At 34.6% G+C, this 27,236-nt stretch overlaps 1 protein-coding gene across 1 annotated transcript in view; it reads right to left on the bottom strand.

Moving 5' to 3' along the window:
- The window catches only part of EFHC1 (EF-hand domain containing 1), a 101,392-nt gene that overhangs the window by 30,825 nt on the left and 43,331 nt on the right, over positions 1-27,236 (bottom strand). Inside the window, exons 4-6 of the mRNA XM_051997150.1 lie at positions 25,235-25,384; positions 13,709-13,901; positions 3,206-3,426 (exon numbers count right to left, since the gene is read on the bottom strand). Of these exons, the coding sequence (XP_051853110.1) occupies positions 3,206-3,426; positions 13,709-13,901; positions 25,235-25,384 (564 nt within the window). The remainder of the gene's footprint in view (positions 1-3,205; positions 3,427-13,708; positions 13,902-25,234; positions 25,385-27,236) is intronic.

The raw sequence follows: 27,236 nt of genomic DNA, 5'->3' as shown, positions 1-27,236 counted from the left end.
CACATATTTTATAGAGAATGAACAGTGATCTCGACACAAGATTGAATAGGAAGGAGAAAGTAGATGAGATTGTTTTGAGTAATTATAGAGAGCTTTCAATAATCCCAAGATGTCCCCTAACTTCCCAAAAAAATCTTTTAAAATCAATATTCTTCTGTTGATGCCATATGGTTACAAATAACAAAATATCAATTTCCAAAGAATAAAAATTAGTTATGACTAAAAAAGCAACAAGGAGGCATATGGTAGACATAAGCAAGATGAAACATATTGCCAATTATGACTTGAGTACAAAAAATAGTGTAAACGATATCATCCAGAAAATAAATATGGTTTATTATACATTTTTAAGGGCTTGCCTGTAAGGCATGGCGTCAGGCTCCAATGATCTAAAAAAGGCGCCAGTTATCACATAGCAAGAGCCAGGTATAATGGAAAGCCAAAGTAGTGCAATAATAGTCATGGGTGGAACTAAGAATAACAGAAGTCACAAAAAGAAATTTAGGCTTGAGGTAAGAATAATTTTCTTAATAATTAGAGCTATTCTGAAGTGGGATAGGTAGATCTAGGAGATAGTGAATTCCTCTACTCTATTTTACTCTATTTCAAGACTGAATAATTAAGATTTGTTGAGTATGGTCTAGTGGTGACTGGTTTTGGGGTATAAATTGGGCTGTATAGTTGTTAGGGCCCCTTTCAACTCTGAAATTCTGTCTTCATTCAGCAACCTGGACAGATGGATAATCTCTGAAGAATCTGAAGGTGCTATGAAAAGAATGCTGGATTTGGAGGCTGGGAACGTGGTTTTAAATCTAATTTGGGAAGTACAACTTATTTTTCCATAATTATCCACTTTTTATGCAATCTTCAAATGTGACATCTTGAAGCAGAAGTCATTTTCAATTAATTATTATTAATCCTTCTAAGTAGATTACACACACAAAAGTTAAATTCCATTGTGATTAACTTTACAGTCAATCCAATTTTTGTTGAAGCAGAATTTTGTTATAATATATACTTTCCTAGAATTTGCATTTGAAAAGTGCAAAAGCCAAAAAACACAACTAAAACTTTTCATTTCTCTAGTGATGCAACCAATGAAAAGAATTCTAACTGAAGCCAGTTAGAAGTGAGGGCAGGGAGATTTATCTGAAGGGTTTAGCACCTACTTTCCTCCACTAAGTTCTTAATATTTTTTCTCTATTATGTTGTTCTGCTTAAGTGAGTTCTTCTAGAGAGAATGATCAGAATATGTCAGGGACTACCTTTCAGTCCTCATTGACTATTTCCAAGATGAACTAATTAAACATTCTGAACTAGGAAGGTAGACAGAGTTGGACTAAAAAAACTGTTAAACTATCAAGGTATACTCACTCTATTCTGATACTGTTTCCATGGGCAAGAAACAGAAAATGTGTTTGTATAAGATTATTCATCCTAGGGAATTTACCAAAGCAACATTGACAAAAATATTTAGAATGAGGGCCATAAGAAAGGTTTAAGGAGAAAAAAAAATAACTGGAAAAGTTCTTCCTCATAACCTTTCCTATCCATTTCCTACACCCAAAAAATGAATAAGAAGGGGAGAGGGTAGTGAGAAATCAGGGGGGAAACAAGATAAGCTCTAGAGAAGGGTCTGGAGTTGGTAAATTTTCATTTGCTCAGAGGAAATGTAATCCAAGCAAACTAAGAACACTATTCTCAAGATTTTCCTATTCTATATAGACATTTTCACTGTAATGATATTGTTTAATTCAAATGTATGATATGACAGCATGTATCTGATGAACATTACTTGGAGATTGCAGTGTTATACTGAGTAAGTAATTTATCCCTCAATATCCTTATTTATAAAATAAAGATAATGCAATGACATATTTGTGGAAAATGTTCATATCTTAATTGCTATATATTCTGTTGTTTGTGAGATCATTAAGCTTTTTTTTCCTCCAAAGGTTGCTGTTGTACTTAATGAGTACTTAATGAGTACATTTACTAAATTTACTAAAATTTACTAAAATCAAGAATTCAGTCACTGAAAAGCTGATTTTTTTTAAAAAAAGTTTTAGCACAAATCCTCAAACAATTTGTTTCAAGAGGCTTTATTGCTCTCAGGAATAGATAGCAAGCTACAGCCAATTGATCAAGCAACAAGCATTTTATTAAGAACCTACTCTTCACCAGGCACAAAGATAAAAATAAAAGTCTTGCTGCTTTTAAGAATAATCATATCTCTTGGACATATATTTCATGAGCAATTTTCTTTCAAATACTTTTTGAGGTAAAATAATAATACTTTTCATTTTTAAAGTGATTTGAAGTTCGAGTCTAATGGACAGAATCAATACCAGTCTCATAATAGCACAATGAAGTAGATGAGAGTGTACCTATCAATATGACTATTTTAAAAATGGGCAAACAAGAGTTAATTGACTTATTCAAGGTTACATAACTAGTCTTGCATAGTGGACAATTTATCTAATTTTTTTCTTTATAATACAATGTCTTAATAATTAGACTTGTTATGCACATAACATTATGATATACATATGTATTTATATAAATACACAGATAACATATAAACATACCATACTCTTATTCCAATTAACATAAATCCATATATTAAAAATCTTATAAATTATGTGGCTGAAATGGAATACTTAAGGGCTGAATTTTGATGCATTGATTTTCATGAACTCCAAAGCACCTTAGACTTTTGCTTCAACATGGATTTTTGTGATGAATTATATCATTGAACTAGGTAGTGTAGTGAGTAGCATACCAGGCCTGGAGCCAGGGAGTCTTAAGTTCAAATCTGCCCTCTGGTCACTATCTGTGTGACCCTGAGCAAGTCACTTAACTCTGTTTGCCTCAGTTTCCTCATCTGTAAAAAGAGCTAGAGAAGGAAATGACAAATTATTCCAGTGTCTTCCAAGAAAATCCCAAATGAGATAGAATCAGACACAAGTGAAAGGAACGAACAACAAAAGAGCAGCTAGCCTCTCACAAAAAAAAGTATACCAATGAAAAGCTATACTTTTTTCTATCTCATTCTTAATATCTAAAATGCACACACTTCTTTTTACTTCAATCTTTTTAAGCTGATCGTTTTTGACATGGTCTGGTGGCCTAAAAATCGTAAATTTTTAATTACAATTTCTACAAAAATTTTGTTCTCATCTCATCAAGATTGGTATGCCCTTACCTGTTTTATGAGAGGTGGGGGTTTCTTGCTCACATCAATGGTTGGGAATTCAGGAAGCCCAAATTTGTCTCGGCAAAAGTCTCGAGTGAATTTGTCGCAATCATAGATGAAGAAAGTCCTTCCAAGCATGGTAACAGGCTGCCCCACAGCAAAATCTTTGGCAGTGTACCATTCTTGTACATCCTGATCAGAAACTTCCAGGACACATCGAGGGAAGCTATCTAATATAAAAACAGGGAGATAAAAAACCAAAAGTTTGAGTTGGAGGGAAAGCTGATTCTCAATAAATCAGCTTTCTCAGTCATTCAACAATTTATCAAATGCCCACTATGTGCCAGGCAATGGGGATATGAAAACAATAAGTGTTTTCAAGACACTTCCAGTCTATTGGGGGAACATATATGTACACAAATAAACATAAAACACATGGAATAAAAAGAGAAGAAGGCACTGGCAGTGAGAAGGAAAAAAAGTCAGTAGATGGCATTTGAAATGGATTTGGAAGGAAAATATGGTCCAATTAAAAGGCCAAGATACTTCTAAATTTTTGTCCTGTCCTAGCCACAGACTATATTGGTGTGCCACAGTTCCCTTTTGGTGTCCTGACCTAGTTTCCCCATTGTGCTATCTGCCTCACGTTATAACCTTTCCCTTTTAATGTTTTATAGGATAAAGGTCTTATATTATAGACTTTAGGCTATACTTATTCCCTCTTAATGTTTAATGATGTCATTACAATATCAGGAGCCTCTCCAGTATCTCCCATTATGTCATCCTAGGCGCCTCCCTCCATTAGGTCATCCCCATCCAGGTACCTCCCCCATTATGTCATTGTTCTTGTTATCCTATAAAAGCGCTTGCTGTCTATACTTAGGGCTGGATTCTTTGAGATGATAGTCTCCTCCAGCCCTGGGACCAACCATGAATCCATTTGATCCCAGTATATCTCTTCTAGTTAATAAACTATTGTTCTCTAATCTCTGCCTTGCTCAGTTTCTCCAACATTACAATATGTGAATCAAATTATTTATATTCAGATGTTTCTTCTTTTCGCCTTTATTGTCTCCCATCTGACTGACTTCTCGATCCTTTGCAATATAACTTTTGACTTCAACATTCCACTAAAACTGTTCTCTCCAAAGTTATTAATAATCTCTTAAACTGTCAGATCTGATGGCCTTTTCTCAGTCTTACTCCTTCTTGAAGTTATTTACAGCATTTAACATTATTGGCTAACCCCTACTTCTGGAGATTCCCTCATCAATCAATTTTCATTATATTATTTTATATTATACTTCAATGTTATATTCATATATATTGAATATATACATACATATACATATATGTAATAAACGTGTGTGTGTGTGTGTGTGTGTGTGTGTGTATACTATCTGTTAAGTCTCCTTTGCTGGATCTTTTATATACTGCATCCTAATTGTGGCTGTACATAGTGAACTAGGCTTCATACTTGGGCTCAGTTCTCTCCCTACATTCTCTGATCAGCTTCTATGGACTAATTATCTTCTCTCTGCAAATGATTCCCGTCTATATATGCAGCTTCAGTCTTTTTCCTGAGTTTTATCACTAAGCACCTGCTGGACATTTCAAGTCAGATGGCTCATAAGTGTGTCAAACTCAGCATGTCCAACACAGAATTCATTATCTTTCTCCCCAAACTATCCCTTTTCTAAACGTCTCTATTTCATGCATCCTTCTATTCATCAGCTCTGCAATCTAAATTTCTTCTTGGCTGATTCACCCCACCTATCTAATCAGTTAGCAAATCCTGATTCTATCTTTATATCATCTCTCACAACCATTCCCTTCTATCTACTCATGTAGCCACCAGCCTAGTTTAAGGACCTCATCATCCCTCATCTAAACTACTCATGGATCACTGATTAGTCTCCATCCCTCAGGTTTTTCTTCTCTCTAATCCATGCTTTGCATAGTCACCAGTGATTTTTGTTAAAGCATGATCACTGAGCACATCACTCCCCTGCTCAATAAGCACTTAATGCCTATCTTTAAGATAGGACAGGATGTGTATTTTCTTTAGTAATAGGAACTTTTCAGTTTTTCAATAACTTTTTTATTTTCTTTTTTTTTCCCTCTACTTTTTTTTTTGCTTGATAAATTTTATTTATCTTATTATTATTAAAGCTTTTTATTTTTAAAACACATGCACGGATAATTTTTCAACATTGGCCCTTGCATAGCCTTGTATTCCAAATTTTCCCTTCCTTCTCCCCACCTCCTTCCATAGATGGCAAGCAATCCAATATATGTTATACATGTTAAAATATATGTTATATCCAATATATGTATACATATTTATACAGTTCTCTTGCTGCACAAGAAAAGTCAGATTAAAAAGGAAAGGAGATGAGTAAGAAAAGAAAATTCAAGCAAACAACAACAAAAAGAGTGAGAACGTTATGTTGTGATCCACACTCAGTCCCCCAGTCCTCTCTATAGGTGCATATGGCTCTCATCATCACAAGATCATTGGAACTGGCATCAATCATCTCATTGTTGGAAAGAGTCCATTAGAATTGATCAACATATAATATTGCTGTTGTCGTGTACAATGATCTCCTGGTTCTGCTCACTTCACTTAGCATCAGTTAATGTAAGTCTCTCCAAGCCTCTCTAAAATCAAACTCCTGATCGAGAAACCCCCTTTACTAATAAAGATCAGTACCTTTTAAATAACTTAAGAGAATTACCTTAAAATCAAATAAAAACACCTGTGTTTGACATTTAACCCCTTTACAAGCTGGTTCTTATTTACCTTTCCAGCTTTATTATATACTATTATATACATATCCCAACGTCCAGCTAAACTTGCCTCCTGGCTCTTCCTTCATCTCCCCTCCTATTTCTTTGTACAATCTGACCTCATGCTTTGCACACATCTTCTCTGCCTGCTGGAATCCCTAGGTTTGTGGTTTTTTTCTCCCAAAATCTTACCTCATGCACCACCTTCTACTTCTATTCCACCCAGCCAGTATTGCATCCACCCCTTCTCCACAAACAAAATTACCTTATCCTGTTTTTTATGCTCCTTTATGTATGCATTGTTTCCCACAATAGGATTTCATTCCTGTCTTTGTATCCTCCATACGTAATACTGTGTCTGGTATGCAGTAGATGCTCCAAAAAAATGCTCACTGAATGACTGATTCTTTACTATTTCTTCATCTTCATGTTCCACCCAGATCATCTTATCATCTGTCCCTTCCAAGGTGGTCCTGCTCCTCTCCATCTGACTTTTTATCCTTTATGCATTAGACCTTCTCCACACCGAAACTCCCAAATACATGACCTCAGATCCTGAAAAAGTGAATCCACTGATCTTTGGAGTTCCATCTGTCTTGATAGCTGATTGAATGAGCGTATGTTTTCATATACTGCATTGGGATCATAATTTAAGGTATTAAAAAAAAGTTTAAAAAGCTGTATCTAATGTCCAAAAATATCCCTTCCCATATAAAATAACTTGTAACCTAACATCATTCTTCATAGACCATTAACATACTGATGAGCTATTTGACTTGAGATATCCAACAGGTTCTTAGTAATGGAATTCAAGATAGAGACCGGAGCTGAACATACAGACTTGGGAGTCATTTGCAAAGAGCTCAGAGGGACATTGAAAGTCAATTTTGTAGATAAAGGACTGGTGAGTCAGAGGTGGAAGGCCCTGCCTAAAGGCACACAAATGAGAGAGGCAAGATCTGAACCTAAGTGTTCGAGGCCAAATACAGGGCTTTGCCCACAATGCCAGTACCGAGTTACCAAGGAAAGAACTATTTGCCTGCCATGTAAGAATCATAAAATCTTTGACCTGGAAGGAACCTGAGAAGTGCAGTGAAGTTTCTTTAAATATAAAACTATCTCCTAAAATGCCTCTAAAACATGACCATTTAGCCTCTACATAAATACACTGAATGATGGGAGCTGAGTACTTCATAAGACAGCCCCTTACAACAACAATAACTATTTACTAAATTTCTCTGAGGCAAGATTTATTTCCCTTCAACTTCTATTCATTGCTTTTGAGTTAGTTCTCAAAGAAATTTATTCCCCTTCAAATACTCAGATAGGTATTGTGTCTGTGTTTTGTCTTTTTCCAAGCAATACATCTCTCTAGCCTTCAATCATTCCTCATATGATGTGGTTTTTCAGACACCTCTTAGAGTATATAGTATATATTATGTATGTCCATGTCCCCTTGTAGCAAGGGATGGAATAGGAGAATACCTTCTGCAGAATGCCCATCGCCTTCCTCCAATCCCCATCCCCTCCTCCCCACATACACTACAGGGGATGTGCTCAAGCCTGAAGGACTTGGAACTTTGGAATGATGAAGCCATCCGTTGGCAGAAAAAAGCAGATAGGATCCCAAGACCAGGCTAAAACTGACCTAGTAAATATATTGTTAGGCAACTGTCATTATTGGGGGCAGGGGTGGAAGAAGCAAACTTATTCACCTCTCCCACCAGTTCCCACTGCCTGTGGGGAGATCCAAAAAGCTCCAAGCCATACAAATGGGAGAAAAGGAGAAAAGGAAAAGAACAGAAGTCGTATTCCCCTTTAAAGTGCAACAAATGGCTGGCTCTTCTTGGTTCTTTGGCAATTCTGACTTGATGCATCTCCCCTTTCTTAAACTTGCTGTCCTTCAGTTTCCTTATCTGCAAAAATGAGGGGAACAGGCTTCTGAGACCCCTTTTATCTCCAGAGCTATGATCCAATGGATTTCTGTTCTGTGGAGGTATGGAGAAGTACCAAGTTGGAATCACCAAATCCTGGCTCTCATCCCTACTGCTCTCACAGGGACAAAAGCCAGCAAATCTCTCATTTTACAGATAAGGAAAATGGGGTATTATCAAGGTTAAGTGACTTATTCAAAGGCATGCAGTCATTGAGCATCAGAAACAGGAGATGGACACAAGTTTTCTGACTCCAGAGCCACTTTTCAACAGACTATGTCGCCTCCTCTGCATCTTCCTTGCCACAATATCTTTGTACTCACCTGAAATGAATTTCTACCCTTCTTGGACCATCTGAAATCTCTACTACTGAAATCTTCAGTCTCTCCCTTCATTAATCCAGCCTGGTTCATAGTATCATGGAGTAGAAGGCAGAAGAGATATTAAAGATTTGCCCATTCTAGTTCCTTCATTTTAAAAGTGAAAAATAAGAGGCTTACAAGATAAAGTGACTTCCAAAGTCATATACTTTAGTAATTGGTAGAAGTTGGGATTCTAAGAGATCATAGAATCTTAGAACTGAAAGGGTTTAGTCAAACTCTAAACAAGAGCCTTCCTACAACATGTCCATCATTTGATTCTACTGTTACTGGTCTTATTCTTCTATATTAATAATATGGAACATAAGCAATCTAGTCTCCAGATTCAAAAGTATTTTAGTGTCATGTCACATTGAAAAGGAATGAACAGGTCACCTGATATATTAACATGAATACTGCAAATCAAAAATGAATAATTTAGGTAAGGTTACCATTATACAATAACAATGGCAATATAGCTTCAGAGAATTAAGGGCACACTATCACTATTACTATTCAATATTGTATTATAAATGTTAGATTAGCAATAAGAGGAGAAAAAGAAATTAAAGAAATTGGAGTAGGCAATGAGGAAACCAAATTATCACTCTTTACAAATGATATGATGGAATACTTACAGAATCCTAGAGAATCAACTAAAAAACTATAAGAAACAATGAACAACTTTAGCAAAGTTGCAGGATACAAAATAAATCTGCATAAATCATCAGCATTTCTATATGTTACCTACAAAGTCCAGCAGAAAGAAATAAAAAAAATAAACTCCATTAAAAATAACTGTAGACAATATTAAATATTTGGAGTCAGAGAATTAGAGGCAGTTAGATGGTGCAGTGGATAGCACATCATTCCTGGAGTCAGAAGAACCTTAGTTCAAAACCAGGCTCAGACACTTAATACTTCTTAGCTATGTGACTCTGGGCAAGTCATAATTGCCTCACCAAAATAAAACAGAATTAGGGTACCTTCCTTTGGCTATGGCCTCAGCAAAACCTTCCTCAAATACCCAAGAGCCTTATTCATAGTATTTTTTCCCATCTATAGCAAAACCCTCTCAGGTAAGTGTTTTTATTGAAGAAAAATCACTAATCATAAGTGTGAAAATACATACAGTTACAAAGTCTATGTAGGTGAGTAGATAGAGAATCTTAAAATGTTCACTTTAGGAGAGGTATGACAGAGATTCCTCAATCCTGGGTATCTCTGTCCAGGCAATCATTTTAAATCTATTCTTAGTCCATGCCTTTCCCTTCCTGGTTTACTGAGAAGTCTATATTCTTTATGTAATTTATGTAATTTCTTTATATGTCTAGGGTGAGCTCTTCTTCTTCTTCTTCCTTTTCCCCCATAATAATAGCTTTTTATTTTCAAAATACATATAAGAGAGTTTCAACATTCACTCTTATGTTCGCCATTTTCTCTATCCCTTCTCCCAACCTCTCCCCTAAACAACAAGTAATCCAATCCATGTTAAACATGTACAATTTTTCTATACATGTATCCATATTTATCATGCTGCACACACACACACACACACACACACACACACATACACACAAAAAAAAATCTGATCAAAAAGGGAAAAAATGAGAAAGGAAAAAAAGTCAAGCAAAAAACAACAAAAAAGGTGAAATTATTATGTTGTGATCCACATTCAATCCCCATAGTTTTTTTTTTTTTTTTTCTGAAGGCTGATGCGTCTCTTCATCACAAGTCTATTAGAATAGTCTGAATCATCTCATTGTTGAAAAGAGTCACGCTCATCAGAATTGATCATTATATAATCTTCTTGTTACCATGTACAATGATCTCCTGGTTCTGCTCATTTTACTTAGCATCAGTTCATGTAAGTTTCACCAGTCCTCTCTGTGTTCATCCTGCTGGTCATTTCTTACAGAACAGTTCAATCAGAAGCAGTTCAATCCCAATATCTCTACTAATCTCTAGTCTCATATAGCCAAATTCCCATGGGACATTTTTCACTAATACCTCAAACTCATATTCACAAAACTCAAGTAATCATTATTCTCTCTTAAATCTATCACTCCTTCCAACTTCTCAGTTTATGCTAATTTCACAACCATTTTCTCACATCCAAGTTTCAAACATCCCAGTCATTTCTGACTCTCTTTTTCCACCATCCTTTCACTCTTCTCCCTCAAAAAAAAAATCCAGTTAAGATCAAATTCTGCTGATTTTACCTTCACAACATCTCTTTTATCACCTCTTCCTCTACTCATTCAGGATCTCACTTGATTTGATCATTTCTCTCTTGTATTATTGTAATATTCTCCTAACTGATTCTCTGTCTTCAGTCTCTCCCTTCATTAATCCATCTTTCATAAAGAGTAGAAGGTAGAAGAGACCATAAAGATCTACCCATTTCAGCTCCTTCATTTTAAAAATGAGAAATATGAGGTTCTTAAGATAAAGGGACTTCCAAAGTCATGCAGTTTAGTAATTGGTAGAAGTTGGGATTCTAAGAAATCATAGATTCATCTCAGAACTGAAAGGGAGTTTAGAGTTCATGTAGTTAAACCCTAAACAAGAGCCTTCCTACAATATTCCCAGCAATTTTATCATTGAGCCTTCACATGAAGGTATCATACAAGTTTCTACCTCCCAAGGCAATCCACTGTACCTTACAGCAACTGAGATCCATCTCTAGAGCTCACTCCACTGTAACATGTGCTTCCCACATAACTACCAAAATAACCCAATTTACAGGTTTGATCATTATCATTCTGCTCAAAAACTATCAATGGCTTCCTAGTACCCGTATGATAAAATACAAATTCCCCAGCTTGACATTTACAGCTACCTTCAACTTGGCTCTAAACTACCTGTTCAAACTTCTCGTTATTTTTCTTTATGCATTTTAACATTCCTGACAAGCTACTCAACTTTTCCTATTACTGTTCATTCATTCATTCATTCTCTATACAAGAAATGCCTTCTCATTCTTTCCAGTTAAAATTCTTCTCTTTTTTTAATTCTTCGTGTATCTTTTAAATACACGAAGCTTTCCTTGACCTTCCCAAGCAGGATGCTGTAATAGATCCAGGATCTGCTAGATTTGGTGAACCCTCACCAATCAGGTGAGAGAGCCCAGCCACATGGCAGGAAGATGGCCAGTGCAACACAGTCAATCTACAACCCACTAGATTTGGTAAGTTCCTAAGCACCTTTGCAAAAAATAAGATAAAATGGTAAATCACTTGCAGAACTTGCTCACAAACATGAGTGATTATCATCATTATTTTACAGGAAATATATAATTTAAATGTACATTGGACTTAAGGTCAAGAGAAAGCTGGGCTTGAACCCTGCCTCTGATACTTAAAAGCTTAATAGCTATGTCATCATAGGAAACTCAGAACCTTTCCAACCTCAGTTTCTTCATCAGTAAAATAAAATACCCATGTTACATATTTCATAGAATTACAGTGAGGATCAAATATATATAAAGCACTTTGCAAGCCTAAAGCTATAAATATCATTTTCTTACTATTGTTTTTATATTCAGCACTGAGTGAATTATTAGTTGTTAAATTATACTGGATGCACAGAATCCAGTGACCAAATGCTTTTTGTCTTAGCATACTATCATTCTGCTTTACATTTGTTGAGTCAAAGTTCAGGTCTGTTGTCTTCTCTTTCCTATTACATAATATTAAATAATAAAGATTTTCTCAGCAAGGCCTTTCTCACCTGCTCTGCTGCCATGTTTTTCTCTCTATGTAAGCTACTACACTACTTGTCTATAAGTTATATAAGTTTACATGGGAATTTAGAGCTGATGAAAACTCTTCAATTATAAATTTCAAACTTAGTCACACCAGAGTAAAAGTTGTGAACTACTAACCAAGCAGTTCCAAGTGGAAATGGAACTGGAACCTACAAAAGATTCTGTGCTTCAGGGACCACATTATCTCTCTCATTTAATTCCTCTCCCTAAGTGTATCCTCATTATTTCCCTGTATTTCCCTAATCCGTCTAACTTTGTTAGCTCACTGGGCAGGGACTATATCTAATTTCATGCTCACTTAAGCACTGAGGAAGCTCAATGTCATAATATTCCCACTCTGCTATTGGTTCTCTGACTCAAAATCAATCTTTCTCTAGAGAAATCTCCAATTTCTTATCTCCTAGTTACCAAGGATGCAGTGAAGATAAATGAATAGTATTTAGAGATTCCTTTCAGCTACCTGTGGATGAAAGATTTAGGGTCATTATATGTAGCAAAGAGGAAAAAAATTAAGTATGTAAGTCAGTAACAAAAACAGACATGTGTACTAAGGATGCCTTCCTTATAACTATTTTAATCCAGTGAAAACAGAACAGATGTTGCCAGTAGGGGCTATCTTAATAAGTTACTGAGCCACATCATCTCCATCAACAATATCTAGCTGCACAATTTCTAATTAAGGAAATCATTTTTAAAATTTTAAAGCATTTATTAAGTACCTACTGTGTAACAGGCAGGGCAGCTAAATGGTATAGTAGATAAAGTTCTGGGTTCCAACCAGGAAGGTTTATTTCCCAAGTTCAAATCTGGCTTTAGACATTAACTAGCTATATCACTCTGGGCAAGTCACTTGATTCTGTTTGTCTCAGTTTCCTTATCTGTAAAAATGACCCGGAGAAGGAATACTCAAATCACTCCTGTATCTGTATATCAGTGTAATGGTTTAAGTATTCTACACTCACTAATCCACAAATCAGTACAACTCTGTCCCAAGGTGTAATCCAAAGCTAAGTTGATAAGTTTCCCCAGAGATAAGGGACATGGTCTCTACATACTTAGGATACCAGGTTAGAAATGCATTGTGAGGTGGGGATCAGCAACAGGGCAAATGGCAGAGATACAGAATGGTTTTCTGGTAGATAATTGGATTAGGATAATGAGAAGTAAAAACAAGGGAAGGCAGGAAAGAAAGATCCTTGATTCTTTGAACTTTTTTTTTTTTTCAAACCACTGTAGGATCTAAAATATATATAAATAAATAAAGATAGTAACAGTTTTGGGGCAAAAAAAAAAAAATTTTTTTTAAACTCAAGAAATCAGGTTGTTATATCTAGCCTGCCACTGGTTCATTCTGTAGAGTTCTCCCTGGAGTTAAGAGAGTAAGGTGACAGTGAATTAATTTTTCACTTCAAAAGATTAATTCATGTCTCCCATCAGTTGGACATTACATCATCTTGTAATGATGACAGATAGTGATAAATAGAGGTGTAAAGAGGAGAAGGCAGGTCTGTCTTGCTCCCTACAGGGTATATGTTTCTGAATCCTCCCCACAACCTAAACTTCTAAAGAACAGTTCGTATTGTTAGCTACTATGAGATCCAGAAAAAAGTGCTACAGATCCAAATAATAGAAGGCAAACGGATTTCATTGAAACTCTTACTTGAACTTTCCACCAGGATTTTGGGCAAGCGCTGGCGCTTCACCAGGACTGGGAAAGGATCTCGGCCATCATTCCGTTCATGAACCTCTCGGACCTCTACTGTGTCATCAGCAAGATAGTATAGAATAATATAGTTTCGAGTCTCTCCAAACATGCTATCTGTGTCATCCCAAATCGCATAGAATCGGAGAACCTGGAGGAAGCCAAAACAATTACTTTAAAAAGAAGTAATGCCCCCATTCTCTCCTCATTCTCTAAGAAGAGGGATTAACTTTTCCTTTTTCTCATTTAAGATTTAGACATAAACAAATAAGGAGCAAGAGACATCAAAGTGGCAAAGTAGCTACCCATGATGAGCTCAAGAAAAGAAAAATTCTTCTGAAGCATTGGAATGGCACTTGAAATGTTGAAATAGTTATCAACAGCTAGAAATGAATAAAAGATGGACTCTGCACAAAAATCAAAGGTTAAACAGCTCAGTTAATTTTTTAAAAGTCTGATTTTTAATTGATATTCTTTGTTCCTACATCACCTTCATCTTGAACATATCTCTCTCCTTACTGCTCAGGGAGTCCCCTCTTTTTAATGAAGGTTTAAAAAGAAGAAATAACTGAGTTAAAAATCAAAATACTGATCTATAAATAAAATCAGCTGAAGTACAAAGAGTAACTGGCTCTGTTCACAGTGACATATGGATCTTGATAAAGTTATATTAAAATTACTTATACATGTCAGAGGAAGCATCAAAGAGGAGTAGTCCCTGTCTTTCTAAAGAGGGACACCAAAGCCAGGATCTACAGACAAAATAAAAACAAAAGAGAGACCTGTTGTTTCTCTGAGGCATGTATCCAAAACCCCACAAAGACTTTCCCCAGATTAATCAAAACAGATGATACTACCCACTTGTGATAAATCAGAAGGGCAGAAATAGTATTGCTTAAATGAACCTAAAAAAAGTATTTCCAAAGATTATGCAGTCTTGGGCAAGAAAATGAAGATCAAAGGAATATAAGGTGTTTTTTTTTTTTGTTGTTTATTTGTTTGTTTTACTGTTGTCCACTGAAAATAAGGAATGTTGAAAAGAAACAAACAATTATCTAGGATATGATTAGTTGGCTAAGAAGGTGGTATCTGAGAATAGGATTTGGAATTTTGGATGATAATTTAAAACACAGGAATAATACACCCCCTACCAGGGATGGAACACATCTAACAAAAGCTGATTAAGCATATAATTATAGAGTTTCCTGCAAATCTAATGGAGGAATGATAAGACCGCCTATGCATATCCATTGAGAGAACAATTATAGTTCAGAAGAACAACAGTTGGAACCCCGGTAAATTCACAGGAGACAAAATCCAAAAAAAGGAACAAGTAGTAAAACTCTTGGTCTCAAATGTCTACACATAAATATCTAGGCAAAATAGGGGATGACAGAATCAGAAATCCTGATACAAGAAAGTAAATCTGACTTCATCTCTAAGGCTTGGTGAGTTTTATGCCTGGAAGATGACTCTACAATAGAATACTTTATTCAGAAGAAAAAAATAGGCAAAAATGTCATTGTATAATAAGAAGTCATACTCGTGAAGAAAGTTAGAAACCAGAGCATTAAATTAATAATGGAGAATAGTTGAATACAGCTAGCAGAAAAAGAAATTTCTATTTTTCCTTAAAGATACTACATACAGACTCTTTGTCACTGTCTCATGGGATGTGTGTGTGTGTGTGTGTGTGTGTGTGTGTGTGTGTGTGTCTGTCTATCTGTCTGTCTGTCTCTATCTCTGTCTCTTTCATAGCGACCCAATTTGGAATTTATGTTAATGCTGGGCTCTGTTTCCTGGAATGGGAGAGAAGGGATTCTATGTCTATCTTTTATGCACTGCTAAAAGTAGAGCAAATAAACAAACAGAAGCTGACCATGAAAAGCTACCATGATGACTGGATAGATCAAGACACAGATTCAGAAGGCAATGAAGTCAAAACAGCTACAAGCAAAGCCTCAAAGGAAAAAAAGTGAACCAAAATAAGCCCAACAAGAATTCCAGGAAGAGGAAGAAATGATTTTCAAAATCAAATGAGAATGACAGAAAAAAAATTAAGTAAAGAAATGAAAACAAAGGTAGAAAATCATGAAAAGGAAATTAACAGCTTGGCAAAAGAGGCACCAAAAATTCACTGAAGAAAAGAACTCCTTAAAAAGCAGAAGTGGTCAGATGGAAAACAATCTCACTCAAGAAAATAATTCCTTAAAAATTAGAATAGGACAAGTAGAATCTAATGACTCCATGAGACTTAAAGAAACAAAAAAAAAAGTCAAAAGAATGAAAAATAGAAGAAAATATGAAATATCTCATTGAAAAAACAACTGACTGAAAATATTTAAGTGTTATTGAACTATTGAAAGTCATAATCAAAGAAAGAACCTAAATATTATATTTCAAGAAATTATTAAGGAAAACTTCTCTTTGTATTCTAGAACTGGAAAGTAGAATTGAATTTGAAAGAGTTTGCCAATCTCCTCCTAACCGAGATCCCCAAATAAAATTTCTTTAAAATATTATAAATTCCAAAGCTCCCAAGTCAAAAAGAAAATATTTCAAAAGCAGCCAGAAAGAAACCAATCAAATACGATGGAGCCACAGTCAGAATTACACAAGATTTAGTAGCTTCCACATTTTAAAAAATAGTATTTTATTTTTTCCAAATACATGTAAAGATAGTTTTCAACATTTATTTTTGTAAAACTTTGTGTTCTAATTTTTTTCTCTTGATAAGATTTAACTGTTTATTTATATGAATCTTGTAAGACATTTATAATTATTGGGTTAGTTAGAAAGACTGTACATAGAAAAAGGGTATGGAAGTAAATCAATTATGTTGGTTTGATATTAAGAAAAGTAGATAGATAAGACAGATGACCTGGGAAAAGGGGGAAGGGAGAAAAAGAATTGGAGAAATTATTTCTCATAAATGAGGAACTCAAGGAAGAGCTTTTATAAAAGAGAAGGAAATGGTAGGGAAGAGGAGCAAGCAATGCTTGAACTATATACATTTAACTTGGATGAAAGAAGAAAATATATATATATATACACTCAGTAGAAGAAATCCATTTTACCCATTTGGGGAAGAAGGAGAAAGGACTAAAGAAAAACAGAGTACAGTGATGATAAGAGATGGAGAGAAAAAAATGAGGAAACAAAACAGATGATATGTTGGTATATTTTGAAAACCCTAAAGAATCAACTAAAAACTACTTGAAACAATGAATTTCTTCAGTCAAATTACAGGATGAACCCATATTAAATCATTAGCATAGACAAAGAGAAATTACATTTAAAATAATTGGATAATAGACTTGTGATGGAGAGAGCCATCTGCATCCAGAAAGAGGACTATGGGGACTGAATGTGGAGCATAACATAGTATCTTAGCCTTTTTTTGTTGTTTGCTTGTTTCTTTTTTTTTTTTCTAATTTTCTTTTCTTTGTGATCTGATTTTTCTTGTATAGCATGATAAATGTGGGAAGTATGCTTGGACAAATTGCAAATGTTTAATCTATATTGGATTATTTGCTGTCTGGGAAGGGGAGAGGGAAGGATGAGAGAAAATTTGGAAAACAAGGTTTTTCAAGGATGAGTGTTGAAAACTATTTTGGCATCTTTTAAAAATATAAAAAGCTATCATTAAAAAATAAAATAATTGGAGACAATGTAAAATACCTGGGAGTCTACCTGCCAAGGCAAATTTAGGAATTATATGAACCCAATTAGAAAACACTTTTTACAGAAATAAAGACAGATCTAAACAATTAGAGAAATATGAATTGCTCATGGGTAGGCCAAACCAAAATCATAAAATTTATTATTCTACTTAAATGAATTTATTTATTCAGTGACATCCAATCAAACTACCAACAATTCATTTTATACAGCTAGAAAAAAAAAGTAACAACAATTTACTTTTTGTAAAAGTAACAATTTTTAAATTTTAAAACCAACAATTTAGGGAATCAATGAGAAAAAAAAAGTTAGGAAAAATGGTCTAGCAATTCCAGATTTCAAACTATATTACAAAGTGGTAATTATCAAAAACAATCTGGTACCAACCTAGAGGGTGGTGGAACAGTAAAACAGAGGAGATACACAATAAATAGTAATGACCATAATCTAATGTTTGATTAATTCAAAGATCCAATATTTGTAGGAACTCAACATTTGACAAAAATTGCTGGAAAAAATGCAAAGCCATGGTAAAAACTAGGCATAGACTTTCATTTCACACTATATATCAAGATAAAGTCAAAATGAATAGATGATTTAGACATAAAGGATGAAATAAATTAGGGGACCATAGAAAGATATACCTATTAGATCTATGGATAACGGAAAAGTTTATACCCAAACAAGAAACAGGGAGGATTGTGGGAAATAAAATATAGCTTTCATTACATCAAAGTGAAAAAATCTTTGCACAATTAAAATTAATGTAGTCAAAAGTAGAAGGAAAACAGCAAACTGGAGGTGGGGGAGAGAAATGTCTACAACAACTTTCTTTGAAAAAGACCTCATTTCTTAAATAAGGAGCTGGGCCAAATTTATAAAAATAAGAGCCATTTTCCGATTGATAAATGGTCAAAGAATATTAATCAGTTTTCAGAAGAAGAAATGAAAGTAATAGCTACATGAAAAAATACTCTAAATCACTACTAATTAAGAAATGCAAATCAAAACTGTGAACTACTCTACTTTTTAATAACAGCTTTTTATTTTCAAAGTCCATACAAAGTTAGTTTTCAACATTCATCTTTGCAAAACCTTGTGTTCCAAACTTTTCTCCCTCCCTTCTCCCCATCTCCCCTCCCTTGGCAGCAAGTAATCCAATATAGGTTAAATATGTTCAGTTCTTCTAAATATATTTCCACAATTATCATACTGAATAAGAAAAATCAGTTGAAAAAAAGGAAGAAAAAAACAAGCAAGCAAACAACAGCCCACAAAAAAAGGTGAAAATACTATGCTGCGACCTACATGTAGTTCTCTCTCTGGATGCAGATGGATCTTTCCATCACAAGTCTATTGGAATTTATCTGAATCACTTCATTGTTGAAAAGAGTCAAGTCCATCACAGCTGATCACCACATAATCTTCCTGTTGCTGTATATGATGTTTTCTTGGTTCTACTCATTTCACTTAGCATCAATTCATGTAAGTCAAAGAGAGGAATTTTAAGCATTTCTGATGAAAAGACAAGAACTGAATAGAAAATCTGACATTCAGAGAAGCACAAAAAGGTAAACATGAAAGACTAACTATAAGTGGCTCAAAAAAAGTTAAACTATTTGGGGAAATGATACATATATCTTTTAAGAATTTTATCATTATTAAAGCATGGATATGAGTGGTTTATATTGGAATAATCTTCTCAAAAACAAAGATATGAAAAAGAGAGAAGGTCTGGGGAAAGGGTAAAAGGAGAGGCAAAACAGGGGAAATTTTCTCACAGAAAAGAGGCATGTAAAGAAGAATGTTGACATTGGAAGGGGAAATGAGAGAATGGCTGGCAGTGTTTGAACCTCAAGGATTTATCAGAATTGGCTCAAATCAAAAAAAAAATATAAACACTCCCTACACCATTACACACACACACACTGAGTTGTGTGTAGAAAGATAACTTATCCAATAGGCAAATGGGAGGAAAGGGAAAAAAGAAAAAAGCTGAGAAATGATAAAGGTAGATAAGATTAAGGGAAGTAGCTGTTAGAAGCAAATTTTGACAATGGACAGGACAAAAGATAGAGGAAGAAAGTGGGATGGAAGGAAATATACAGTTAGTAATCATAACTGTGAATATGAATGGGATGAGTGTATCTGTAAAATGGAAGCAGACAGCAGAATAAATTAGAAGGCAAAATCCAACAATATGTTGTTTACAAGAAACACACATCAAACAGAAAGACACACAGAGTTAAAATAAAGGACTGGAGCAGAATCTAATATGCTTCAGCTGAAGTAAGAAAGGCAAGTCTAGCAATCATGCATTCAAACAAAGCAAAAGCAAAACAATTAAGAGACATAACTGAGGAAACTGTTATACTAAAAAGTACCATACACGATGAAGTAATAACAATTTTTACAGCAAGTTTCTGTGGTAAAGACTTCAGTTCTCACTGAGTATAGAACTGAGTCATGATCATAAAAAAGCATTTGTCTAATTGATAAATGGTCAAAGGATGTAAACAGGCATTTTTAAAGAAGAAATCAAAGCTATCTATAACTATATAAAAATGTTCTAAATCACTATTGATTAGAGAAATGCATATTATAACAACTCTGAGTTGCCAGGTCATACTAATCAAAAATGACAAGTGCTAGAGAGGATAAACTAATGAACTGCTGGTAGAGTTGGAACTGGTTCAACCATTCTGGAGAACAAATTGGAACTACATCCACAGGGCTTTATAACTGTACATATTCTTGGCCCAGCAATACCACTACGAGATCTGTATCCCAAAGTGATCAAAGGAAAAGGAAAAGGACCTAAGTGTACAAAAAATTTTATAGCAGCACTTTTTGTGGTAGCAAAGAATAGGGAATTGAGGGGATGCTCAATAATTGTGGAATGACTAGCCAAGTTATGGCATATTATCGTGATATAGTACCACTGTACTGTAAGAAACAATGAGGGATTTTTTTCCTTTTTGATCTGATTTTTCTTGTGCAGAAAGATAATTGTATAAATATGTATGCCTATATTAGATTTAAACATATTTTCTACCACATCTAACATATATTGGATTACTTGCCATTTAGGGGAGGAGGTGGAAGAAAGGAGAAGGGAAATTGGAACACAAGGTTTTGTAAGGGTCAATGGTGAAAAATTATCCTTGCATATGTTTTGAAAATAAAAGGCTTCAATTAAAAAAAAAAGAAATAATAAGGAGATGTTTTCAGAAGATCATGGTAAGAACTATATAACCAATGCAAAGTAAAATGAGAATTGGGAGATTATTGTGTTTAGTAATTGCAATGCTGTAATGGTGATCAAGTACATCATCTAGGTAGTACAGTAGACAGACTGTATTGTAGTGAGAAAGACTCATCTTCCCAAATTTGAACCTAGTTTCAGATACTTATTACTTGTGGACACTAGACAAGTCATTTAAACCTGTTTGATTCAGTTGTTCATTAGTAAAATGAACTAAAGAATTAAATGGCAAATCACTCTCATATCTTTACCAAAAAAAAGGGGGGGGTCAGAAAAAGTCATATAAGACTGAAACAACTGATGAATAACAACAATGATGATCAATTGTGAAAAACTTAAATGCTCTGATCAATACAATGATCCAAGACAATTCCAAAGGTCTCATGATAAAAGAATGCTATCCACCTCCGAGAAAGAACTGATGAACTCTCAGTACAAACTGAAGTAAAATTTTTTACTTATTTATCTTTCTTCTTTTAAAATATAGCTAATATAGAAATGTTTTGCATGAATTCATATATATAATTCATATTATAGTGCTTGTCTTCTCAGTGATTATGGGAAGGAGAGAATTTGAAACTCAAAATTTAAAAAGAAAAGAATGTTAAAAATAAATTTTAGTGTTTTTTTTAAAAGAGCAATAACAACTCTATTGACAAGTCATGTAACATTTTTTTTTTATCCCAGAGTAATTAAAATTAGTAGTTGAGGATACTTCTGTACATAGTTTACCTCTATCTTAGCCAATCATTTGATAAAGTATCACATACTACTCCTATCAGATGAATAGATATTAAACAATAATCCAATCAGAAAGAATTAAAATTTGTAGAATAGCTAGACTCAATGACTAGTTAATAATTCTACATCAGTACAGGTAAAGGTTTCTAGTGGGTATTGCAAGAATCTATATATGGCTGTACACTCTTTAGAAATTTTATCAGAGACTTGGGCAAATGGCATCCTCATGATACACACTGAATAAGATAATCAAGATCCAAAAAGATCTTGATGGGCAATGGAGATAAATGTAGTCTTATTCGTGATTTCAAAAAGAATGCATTTCACAAATAGATGATAGGAGAAGTATGATTAGGCAGAAGCCTATCAAAAATACCTGGCAGTTTCAGCGGGCCACACACTCAATATGAGCCAATACTATTATGATAGTCAAAATAATCCCAGTGATTTGGGGCTTTTCTGAAACTTCCAGAAATGAGTCCCTAACCAGACTGTGTCTAGAATATTGTTCAAATCAGGATGCTTTGATTTAAGAACAACACTGATAAATCAGTGAACATCCAGAGAGGATGGCAAAAAGGGTTTGAGTCCATGGCATAGGAAGATTCATTGAAGAAACTGGAGTTGTTTCGCTTGAACCATGGAAGATTCAGAGTGGGGTTTGGAGGGAGGTTGTGACAGTTATCTTCATGTATTTGAAGGGGCATCAGGTGGGACAGTGAATCGTCCAAAAGTGCATCAGTTTGCTTTGATGCTCTTATGGAAAATCTTCAAGTTTCTACTTGAAGTAGATGACCACTTGGTTGGCTAGGTTGCCTCACAGATTTCTTTGGAGTATTAATCAGTCTAGATTAGGCCATTTCCAACTCTCAACGTCTATTTTTCCACTGAATAAGAAAAGGCTCAGCCTTCTGCTTTCAGTTTATAGCCTCAGTAAAAAACATCAGTAACTTAACATAAAAGATTTTTTTAAGAGAAATCATTAGACTTTTTTTATTTTATTTAATAATAATTTTATATTGACAGAATCCATGCCAGGGTAATTTTTTTTTTTTACAACATTATCCCTTGCACTCGCTTCTGTTCCGATTTTTCCCCTCCCTCTCTCCACCCCTCCCCTAGATGGCAAGCAGTCCTTTATATGTTGGATATGTTGCAGTATATCCTAGATACAATATATGTTTGCAGAACCGAACAGTTCTCCTGTTGCACAGGGAGAATTGGATTCAGAAGGTAAAAATAACCCGGGAAGAAAAACAAAAATGCAAATAGTTCACATTCATTTCCCAGTGTTCTTTCTTTGGTGTAGCTGCTTCTGTCCTTCATTTATCAATTGAAACGGAGTTAGGTCTCTTTGTCAAAGAAATCCACTTCCATCAAAATACATCCTCATACAATATCATTGTCGAAGTGTATAGTGATCTCCTGGTTCTGCTCATTTCACTCAGCATCAGTTCATGTAAGTCTCGCCAGTCTCTCTGTATTCATCCTGCTGGTCATTTCTTACAGAACAATAATATTCCATAACATTCATATACCACAATTTACTCAGCCATTCTCCAATTGATGGGCATCCATTCATTTTCCAGCTTCTAGCCACTACAAACAGGGCTGCTACAAACATTTTGGCACATACAGGTCCCTTTCCCTTCTTTAGTATTTCTTTGGGATATAAGCCCAATAGAAACACTGCTGGATCAAAGGGTATGCACAGTTTGATAACTTTTTGGGCATAGTTCCAGATCCTCTCCAGAATGGTTGGATTCGTTCACAACTCCACCAACAATGAATCAGTGTCCCAGTTTTCCCACATTCCCTCCAACATTCATCATTATTTTTTCCTGTCATCTTAGCCAATCTGACAGGTGTGTAGTGGTATCTCAGAGTTGTCTTAATTTGCATTTCTCTGATCAATAATGATTGGGAACACTCTTTCATATGAGTGGTAATAGTTTCAATTTCATCATCTGAAAATTGTTCATATCCTTTGACCATTTATCAATTGGAGAATGGTTTGGAAATCATTAGACTTAATGAATAGCAAGTAATACTTTCTAAAACGAAAGAAACAAAATTCCTAAAAAGTAAAGACCATCACAGAGGAGGTATTGTTGAGTATGATATAGCTATAGGTGATATAAAATTACTCAGAAACCTCAATAAAGGTTAGAGGAAGCAGAAAATAAATTTTCTTAAGAGACTAAAGGACTTAGCACTTCCTGATCTTGAGGGATATTATCAATACCTTTTAATCCCTCCCCCTGAGCATATTCTCTTTATTTCTTTATATTTCTTCATCTAACTTACATTACACTCTCATTTAATCACTATGGAAGCTCAACATATTTCAGGAGGCATTCCCTTAGGAGAGAATAGGCTACCCTGAAGGAGGAGAGGGGATAAGTTTTGGGATGTTTTTTGGTAATTCTGTATCCATAGAACATAACAAAGAACCTGAAACAAAGTAAGAATTTATGAAATGCTTGTTGAACTGCTCTGAATTGAAGAGAATCAATTTGCTTGTACATCAAAGCTCAAATAGCTCATGCTCAGAGGGTGGACTTTGGTTGAACCATACTCAGCATAATCAGTTCAAAGGAAAAACTCAAACTTACTGACAGTTCATCACCTATTTTATTTGAGGTTGGGGACAGCCAATAATTGGTTTTCCTTTTTGATCTTATTCCCAGAAATTTCTGATTTATATCAAGTTTCCACAGATCTCACCACTAAGTCACCGTTGTGCTTAGCAATTTCATTCTGGTAGCTAGTATTTTTGGTGTCTGAAGCAGTAGGCAGGGAGGGAGGGAGAGAGGAAAGAGTCCAGTAAAAATGTTCCAGAGCAGACAATCCTTGTGGGAGGTGGATATAAGAAAGTGGGGGTTAGGATGGTAATCAGGGCTAAGAGTTCCATCGCATTCCAAAATGAAGCATTATAGATTGAAGACCCCTAGGAAAGGGGACAGAGAAGGTAAACATAAAGGGGAGGTACAATGCATGTGAAAGATGTGCTGGGACACCGGGTGGGGGCCAGGTTATGATAGAGATAAGAGAGCAAGTCACTTTCTAAGCATCAGTTCTTTCATCTGCAAAATGCAGATAATTATAGCACTACCTACTTTATAGAGTTGCTGAAAGAAAAATATTTGTAAATTACCATAAAACACTGTTTGTTAGTTGTTATTATTCTAAAACTATAAGGCATTTGCATGACTATGAAAAATTCTAAGATACAAATATATAGCACATTTGTCACTTCACATTATATTATTTTGTCTGACAAATATCTGTGAAGTTCTTTTCTATATTCATTTCTATATAAAATCTAGATTATAATATTCACTGGTACAAAGCAAATTTTCTGCTTTGATTTATACTACTGAGATTTAATAGAACAAAACTGAAGTCTATTATCATAAATAGCTATAACTCAAGAGTTTTGTTCTGTTTTTTTGTTTTGCTTTTTTCCCCCATATTGTTTGCTTTCTCAGAGGATTGAAGAAAAAAAGTTTGGAAGTCAAAATTTAAAAAAATTAATGTTAAAAAATATGTAATTTGAAAAAGAAAAATGAACAAAGGGAGCATTTTAGAAAATCTGGGAAGACGTATATGAACTGATACAAAGTGAACAGAACATTTTACACAATAACAGCAATATTGTAACAATAATCAACAACAATCAATAATCAACAAAAGTTTCATTTCACTACAATCTATCAAAATAGCTATTGATTGCTAAAGGCAGAAAAAAGTGAAAAAGAGTGCAGATCCACTAAGATATTCTTGGGTTCACTTACCTTTTTATCAAAGGTCAGAAATTGTTTAAATTGATCAAAGTCTGATGGGGTGACATACATGCGGGGAGGATTTTTTCGAAGTTCAGTATAAGGGTCCAAAGCCATTTCCTCTGGTGGATTCAGTTCAATTCCTTGACTCTCTAAAAATTCCTAAATAATTCAAGACACAAAATAATCATTTATAGTCCCGGAAATATTACAGAAGATATCTATCTTCTATAAACAAGTGAAACTATTGGCCATTGCAGAGAACATGAAATCAGATTTTAGCATTAGAAAACACTTGACCTTTACTTTCTCATCAATTAACAATACTTCACATCTAAACTGGGCAAATGTAACATTACATTTTAATGCAGCCATAGGGATGGATAGATGATAGATAGATAGATACATGACAGATTATAATACAGAATTTCTTCACGGTATTTTAATTTTTAAATATTGCTGAAAAATATGACTAAAATATAGTCTAAGAGGCATTGGTATAAAAAAACTTGGACCTAAAAACTGAATAAGATCTATGAAATTTAGCAAGATGCCAAAATCAATAAGCACTGATTAAGTGCCTACTTACAAGGCACTTTGCAAAGTTCTGAAGATACAAAAAGAGGCAAAAATTCTTTCTTTCCCTCAAGAAGCTCACAATGTAGTGGGGAAACAATATGCAAACAAATACAAAGAAGCAGGCTATGTACAGGATTTATTGTTCATTCATTTTAGTGGTGTTCAATGACCACCAAAACCCCTCTTTTTCCTCTTGCCATGACCAGTTTGGATATATCTTTTTTTTTCTTTTCTTCAATAGTATTTGATTTTTTCAAATACATGTAAAGACAGTTTTCAACATTCATTTTTGTAAGAGTTCTAAATTTTTCTGCTTTCCTTACCTTCCCCCTCCCCCAAACAGCAAGCAAACTAAGTTAAACATGTGCAACTGGATGTATCTTTCTCTGGTTATTTCTGCCTTCCCTTCTGAGCTTCCACCACTCCATATGCTCTTAAGCTCAAAAGCTTTCCCTTGTGAATTAATATTAATTGGGTGACATTAAAATGGATTCAATATAGAATTTTTGTTTTTATCATCACTGGCTGGTTCAATTCTCTTGCAAATACCTTCAAATTGCCTAAGTAGGCTAAAAATTAACTCACAAAATTTTGCATTATTCTTCTCATTTAACATATGGGGAAACTGAGATTCAGAGAAATCAAAGCACTTGTTTATTATAAATTATTAGTAGCCTCAGGACTTAAACTAAAGTCTTCTGGTATCAAGCCTATACTCAAACTCAAAGCCATTGCCAAGATTCCATGATAAAACTGGATCTCAGGATATTTATTTCATTTCCAAAACTTGAGTTAATAACACTTGAGATTTCTTTTTATTTCAGACTTCTCAATTCTACCCAATAATACAAAAGAGATACAGTCTATTTGAGGATAGCAAGAAGGAGCTGGTCCGAGTTGGCTGCTAAACTAGATGTCTTACAAGTGTCTGAACTGGCATTTCCCTCCCCAGTGTAGAAATGGATCCAATCTAATGTAGATCTGAGGATTTCCCCCATTTCCACCTTCAAGGAAAAAACAACTTGGAAGGAAAACAGTACCTTCTCAGTACTGCTAAGGTCCCTTTCTTTTAGATCTAAAACTATATTACTCTAACAAAAAATCAAGATAAACTTTAGAATTAGATACAATCTTGAGTTTCATTTTGTTAATTCATTACAAATCAATGTAATGAAAGTTTTCACAACTGCTGTTTTCCAATTCATCTTAACATCCTGTCTCCTTTAAAGGCTTCATTCAATTAATCAATTGAGAGGCATTTATTAAGTACTTAGTGTCAGGCATTTTTCTAAGCACTAGGGATACAAAGAAAAGGGGAAAAAATGATTGCTGCCTTGGAGGAGTTCACATTCTATCTGACTTGATAATAAATGGTACAGTAAATGGGACGAGAAATGGGAAAGTACACTAGAATGGGAACTGAACATGCTTTAAA

The sequence above is a fragment of the Antechinus flavipes genome, chromosome 4, assembly GCF_016432865.1.
Source record: "Antechinus flavipes isolate AdamAnt ecotype Samford, QLD, Australia chromosome 4, AdamAnt_v2, whole genome shotgun sequence".
Taxonomy (NCBI): Eukaryota; Metazoa; Chordata; class Mammalia; order Dasyuromorphia; family Dasyuridae; genus Antechinus; species Antechinus flavipes.
The sequence above is the reverse complement of the archived record's forward strand: the minus strand, read 5'-3'. Positions and strand labels throughout refer to the sequence as shown.